Source organism: Vipera ursinii (genome assembly GCF_947247035.1).
Source record: "Vipera ursinii genome assembly, chromosome: Z".
NCBI lineage: Eukaryota > Metazoa > Chordata > Lepidosauria > Squamata > Viperidae > Vipera > Vipera ursinii.
In genome coordinates, this window is record NC_139517.1 from 68,966,335 (window position 1) to 68,972,403 (window position 6,069).

Genomic DNA, 6,069 nt, shown 5'->3' on the forward strand with positions numbered 1-6,069 from the left:
ACAAAAAGTTTTACCTTTCTTATTAGTTGCAGATGGACTCAGTAATTGAAAATCCTACTGAAACTGAGTGTGTTGATGCCACTTCTACAAATGAAGGTGGTGAAGTTGCTGTTACTGATGAAATAGCAGTTATTGAAAGCAGCATAGATTACATTGAAGGAAAAGCAGAAGACATCCAGGTACTACCAAAGGACAAACCTTTTTTCCCTCTTTCCCTTCCAGCATAATTTTGAAAATTCATGGTTTTAACTCTGCCACAAATCCCCAAATTTGATCATGGCCTGCCTCAAGAATTCTGGGAACTATTGAGTGAGGTATTGAGAATTGAGGTGTTGAGAATTCTCTTCGACATTCCTCTGTAATCACTCCAGTAGTTTTAGAATAATTGTGCAATTAGGACTGTTAAACTCTAGCCTGAATTTATGCATGATGGTGTAATAATGTGTTTTAAAACTGAAGGTTTTTAAAAATTAAATCAGCTAATAATTGTGATTTTTTTTTTAAAAAAAATCAAGTTTATAGCCTGTATTATTTTAAATTGTGTTGTTTAGATTTCAGAATATTTTTCAAGTCCAACATGACACACATTTATTTTAGCAAGGTAACAAAAATTCTTTAGGGCCGTTTTTTTAAAAATCAATAGTATAAGGTAACAAGTCTATAAGGTAAAAGTAATATTTCAGGTTAATTTACAATAATGCTTCTATGTATAATGATTGTGATATGTGTGTTTCAGAAATATTACCTTAAAAATCCTGTGTTAAGAACCAAAAAATTAATATTACTGTTCTATCTCCTATATTTCCATTCACATTCTAACAAAATCTTCAAAGCAGCAAACATAATGTACTATTTAAAACTGTGTATTTTATAGAGTTGAAATCTTTGTCTTAGCAAAAATTATAATATTAAATAAACTTTCTATTAAGCAGATATGTGGGGTTTTAGCCCCAAACTAGTAAAATCCTGTGAATCCTATATTATTAGATCTCATCTTTATTATACAAAGCTGAGTATTTGTAATATGTGGGAATGACCTTGTGAGTCAAGAAAAAACCCTGCAGTTTACACAATAATCTGATAAATGAAATTGGAGTCTGAGGTTGCTGAAAGCATGAAAATTAGATAGTTTTTAGGAAAGTAAAAGTGAACAGGTACTTTCAGACTTGAAAGTCTGTTAATGTAATCTTACAACCATACAATAAATATGGACCTGGTACTTCTGATTAAGTTTCTTGCCTAGACTACCTAGCAAGGCTAATATCAATCTTGCAAGAATCAAACTATTTATTGGCCTTGCAAGATAATATAGAAATCACAGCCAAATGAGTTAATTATATTTATTGAAAAGCTACAGTGACAGAACCTTGCAAGCACTGAAGTACAATTCTCTCCCCACCCCCATCCCACTGTATCTTTTGAAAACATCAATAAAAAGTAAGCAAGCAATAAAATAGAAAAAAAGAATCAGATGAAAGACGAAATATAAATGAATGAAAAAAGTAAAGAAAAAAGAAAAAGAATGGCTTCTGACTTTCTTTGATATAGATACAGATAAAAAATACATCTAATTCTTAGTCTACATTACATCTATAATCTCATACAATTCTAAATACCAAATACTAAAATAAAAATTATGTTTATATTAGTTTGTCACCAAAAAATCCAAAAGTGGCTTCATTTACAACTTATCAAATCTCAAAAACACAATTACATCTCTTAGATTCTCATAAAAAATTCACACAAGTACCTAATAACGTAATTATATAGCCTTCTGTTCCATTTAGTGTGAATTGCCCTCATCTCTCTTAATGATTAAACATTGCAAAAAAAAGAAATTAAAAACTATTAAACATTTATCAAACATAATCACCTTTTTGTGATATCAGAAAGTAATAGTATTCCACCAGACATTTCCAACCCAGATTCAATATCACCAGAAATAAGAATTAGTTCTTTAACCATAATCAGACAATTTTATATCTTTTTCTTCTTCTTCCCAATTATATTTAAGTTCCATAAATAAAATTCTAACTTGTTTTCTTCCAGTATCTTTTCTTCTTCTTTAAAAATTCTTATAATCTTTCAAGTCCAATTGTAGTTTTTATGAAATACCAATAAATCTCTTACACATCCAATTTGAAAGGGGAATCCACAATGTCTTTTTCCATTTTTAAATGATTATTCATTTATTGCATTTATAAATCCAGTGAATCTATCTCAGTTGTTTCCAGAGTGATTTCTTTGCCATCAATAATAGGTTCTGGTTCCAGTAAAGAGTTAAAAAATTCAAGCACTTCATTGGCCAATAAACCAAATATTTCCTTTAAAGTAGTCAGGCTTCCTCCTTAAATCCAGAGGAAGAAAAATCACCCACCCAGTAACAGGGAAAACTTGCAAGACAACCATAAGGGACCTGTTCATTGTGGTTTTGATGGCTGTTACATGAAGTATCCATGTGATTGCCTCACTTACAACCCCTCATCCTTCCCCAGAAAGGCCCTGAAAAGCCTAGTGCAGGCTCTTCTCCAGACCTGACAGGGCCTTCCTCACCCACTGAGACATTCCATGCTCTCCTTCCCACTCCTCAGGGTCCACAGTTCAATGCAGCTGTCCAGAAAATGACTGCTTAAAGCATCACATCCTGTGGCCAGGAATATAAAGGTCTGCTCTGCTTCCCTAATGTAACTGCAGAAAGCTCTGCATTAGTCCTTTCCAGAACTTATGTTAAAGAAACAGAGTAGCCTCTTCATTCCTGGGCCATGTGGCAGAATCCTGTCAGTAGCCTCCATTTTCAGAGTGATCATAATTCAATGCAGCTACTCAGAAAATGGTGGCCACTTCTGGGATCATGCCATATGGCCCAGGAATGGAACAGTTTTCCTTCCTTCACTAACCCAAGCTCTGGAGATTTTTGAAAGGTAAGTGAGCGGTAGGATCACATAGGGAAAGCACCTTGTATCCATCTTTTTAAAAAATTCATTCTGTGTTTGAATTTGAGTGGTTGCTCTAAAAGTCCAGAACATTTTCTAAGTATCAGTAATTGATATTTTTATTTAAAATATTCCTTTCTTTCTTCCTCCCTTCACCTTCCTTTTTTTTCTTCAAAGGACAACCTTAGTAACATCCCTTCAGTAGTTATAGAGCCTGCATCAAACAATGAAGATGGAGACGATCATGAGATACAAGTTACTCAATCTGTGGAAGAAGTTGGTAATCAGAACACTGAAGTACCCACACTTGAAACTACGGATGATATAAGTGAGCCAACAAATATAATAGAAGTACAGCCTGAATCTTCTGAGAAACAACCTGCAGCAGCAGATGACATGCCTCCTGGCTTCCTCTATAAGGTTTTTTCAGGATTTATTAATTCCATGTCTGTGTGCATGTGTATGTGCGTGCGTGCTATACTGTAGCACAGAATGTAGATAAAGTCCAGGGATGAATACCAATGGCTTAATGCAGCCTTCAGGCTTCAGTACCAATACAATTGTTGTTGATCAATGTGTAATTATAACTAGACTTTCCTGTCTTGAAATTTTGCAATTTTCAGTAGCATGCTCAAAACCAGCTATTAGCTTTTTATTGTAATATAACCAAGATCTCTCAAACTTGGCAATTTTAAGATGGGTGAATTTCAATTCCCAGAACTCTCCAGCTAGCATGAGCTGAGGAATTCTAGGAGTTGAAGGCCTCCCATATTGAGGTTGGCAAGGTTGAGAAACACTTGCATAGCCTTTACTTACAGTAGCCACAAAATGTTATAAGTTTTGTTTTTCAAGCTTCCTCACACATGAAATGTTGCCAAAAAACATTAAAAGGACCTATATGGAGACATATGAACAGCCACTCTTGGTTGCTTAGGATGTGTCCATTCTTTTGGAGCATTCTGTTTCAATAGCAAAGAAGGGAAACAAAAGAAATATTTTACTTAGCCAGTACAGTACTTAGATATATTGTGCCTTGTAACATTAGATGAAATAAAATATCTATACACATATAATTAATCCATAGACACTTGTTTCTGTTCTTAGGTTGAAGCTCTACATGATTTTGAGGCAGCCAACAGTGATGAACTTATGTTGCAACGAGGCGATATTGTATTGGTAATCCCATCAGCAGCAGAAGCAGATCAGGTAACAGCAGAGAGGCTTTATTAAGTTTTTAAGTAAATTTGCTTTTTACTGCAAACTGAAATGCTGTCAGGAATATTTTTATTCATAGGAGTAAGTATTTTAGAAGGGTTTTGTAGTGAAAAAACAAAGTATATTAAAATTACTACAGGCCATACTGTAAAAGCTTATTTTCATTCACAATATAGATGGAGGAGCATTGCTAAACTTAACTCTTTTTTAAAAGGATTGCTAAAGATAATTTTTACATGCACACAGTACATATGAGAAGCTCTTATGGAAATATAATTAGAAAACTAAAGTTTTATTTTTCTTTCAGGAAGCAGGTTGGTTAACAGGCATTAAGGAATGTGATTGGCTTCAATACAAAGATGTATCCACATACAAGGGACTGTTCCCTGAAAATTTCACCAGCCGTTTTGAGTAATTCCCATCTCCAGAGGCAACACCCTCTTCTAGAAAGCTCAGTTTGAACATCTACAACATACAGGAGTCCATAGTTGAGCTATCACTTCAGACAAAATTCAACTGAAGTTTATCAAATGAGCATGATTGCAAGAAATTAAAAGCTAGCATATTCTGAAACAGTATGTGGAAAAAGTACTTATTTGTTCACATATATATGGCAACAGGTTTGTTTGTACTTTGTCAGAGCTATGGTGATCCTGTAACTTGATCTTTCCCCATCCAAATGAGTAGGCTCCTCAATACCAAACCTTAACTCCTCTGCACTAACTGTATTGAATTGAGTTGATGCACTGCAGAAGACTTCATTAGTAATCCTGTAGTACTGAAATCAAAGTATTCTATTTTCAATGTGTTTGGGGGGGGGAAATCTGCCACAAAAATTTTCCATGTTACTTTCTTCCGTATGTATGTACATATGTGTTGTATGCATACATAGCACATAAAAATCCTAAGAAACTAACCTGTAGCACAAGTGATTGGTGACATAAATAACAAACATTTGACATGAAATCAGGAAAAACTGGAGAACATTTGTATTTGTTAAGCTTAGGAGACTACTAGAGTTATTAAAAAGGGAGTGTAATATGCATTAGAATCACTATCACTTTTGAAGGTTGGCTGTCACTGATTTTATGCATTAGCGAATATCTTACCTACTTATAGTCATTTCATGTAAAATTGTTCATTCAGACATTGCTCTTATTATCAGGTATTACAGTAAAGAATTCTGTTACAAAAGGAAACTAGCTGCACTATTACCAAAATATTGAATAGTAAAATATGCATTTGTAATGCAAAATTATCATTTCAAGCATTACAAAAAAGCTACCAAACTCATTTTCAAAGCAGTTGAAACACAATTGAAGGCATGGCTTGTTCACATCTACATTATCTATCTACTATAGGTAAGTTGAAATTATTCTGATAAGGAAACTATAGTGGTAGATTTTGTATTTTCAAAATGGCTAGATGAATAAATACATTTCTGAATTAAGATATTTTCACGGTATGCATTTATCCAATATATATTCAACAATTCCCCAAAATATCATGTATTGTGTATCAAAAAGACATCTGTAACTATGTTTTTCAGTGTTGCGTCATTTTAAATAAATATATGATCAACTCCATAAGCTCAATGTTTATATATGCTCATACATATTAGCACAGCATCTTTTAAATTCTATGGCACATCTCGTTGGCCTTAAACTAAATTATTGTTCTTCACCATACATGGTTCATTGTATCAAAGCGCTAAATCTGGTTCAGTAAGCAAGAATGAAATGTTAGCCCAGATGAGCATATGGTGCTCAGTGGCTTGCAACATTGTCACTTTTACAGTTTGTGTTTATCAAGCCTTACTGAAATTAATTTTTTCCTTAGGTCTATTTCATTACATTAATAAACTGGGCTTAAAAAAACTTACCTATCTATTGTATGTATACAGTTGCAAGAAAAAGTATGT

General features: G+C 33.6%; 1 protein-coding gene across 1 annotated transcript in view; it reads left to right on the forward strand.

Moving 5' to 3' along the window:
* Window positions 1-6,069, forward strand: part of AMPH (amphiphysin) — a gene marked incomplete at its 5' end in the record, with an annotated part of 111,302 nt that extends 105,233 nt beyond the window's left edge. The window contains 4 exons of the mRNA XM_083377580.1: window positions 27-179; window positions 3,081-3,353; window positions 4,038-4,139; window positions 4,456-6,069. Coding sequence (XP_083233706.1) covers window positions 27-179; window positions 3,081-3,353; window positions 4,038-4,139; window positions 4,456-4,563 — 636 coding nt within the window. The 3' untranslated portion in view covers window positions 4,564-6,069. The remainder of the gene's footprint in view (window positions 1-26; window positions 180-3,080; window positions 3,354-4,037; window positions 4,140-4,455) is intronic.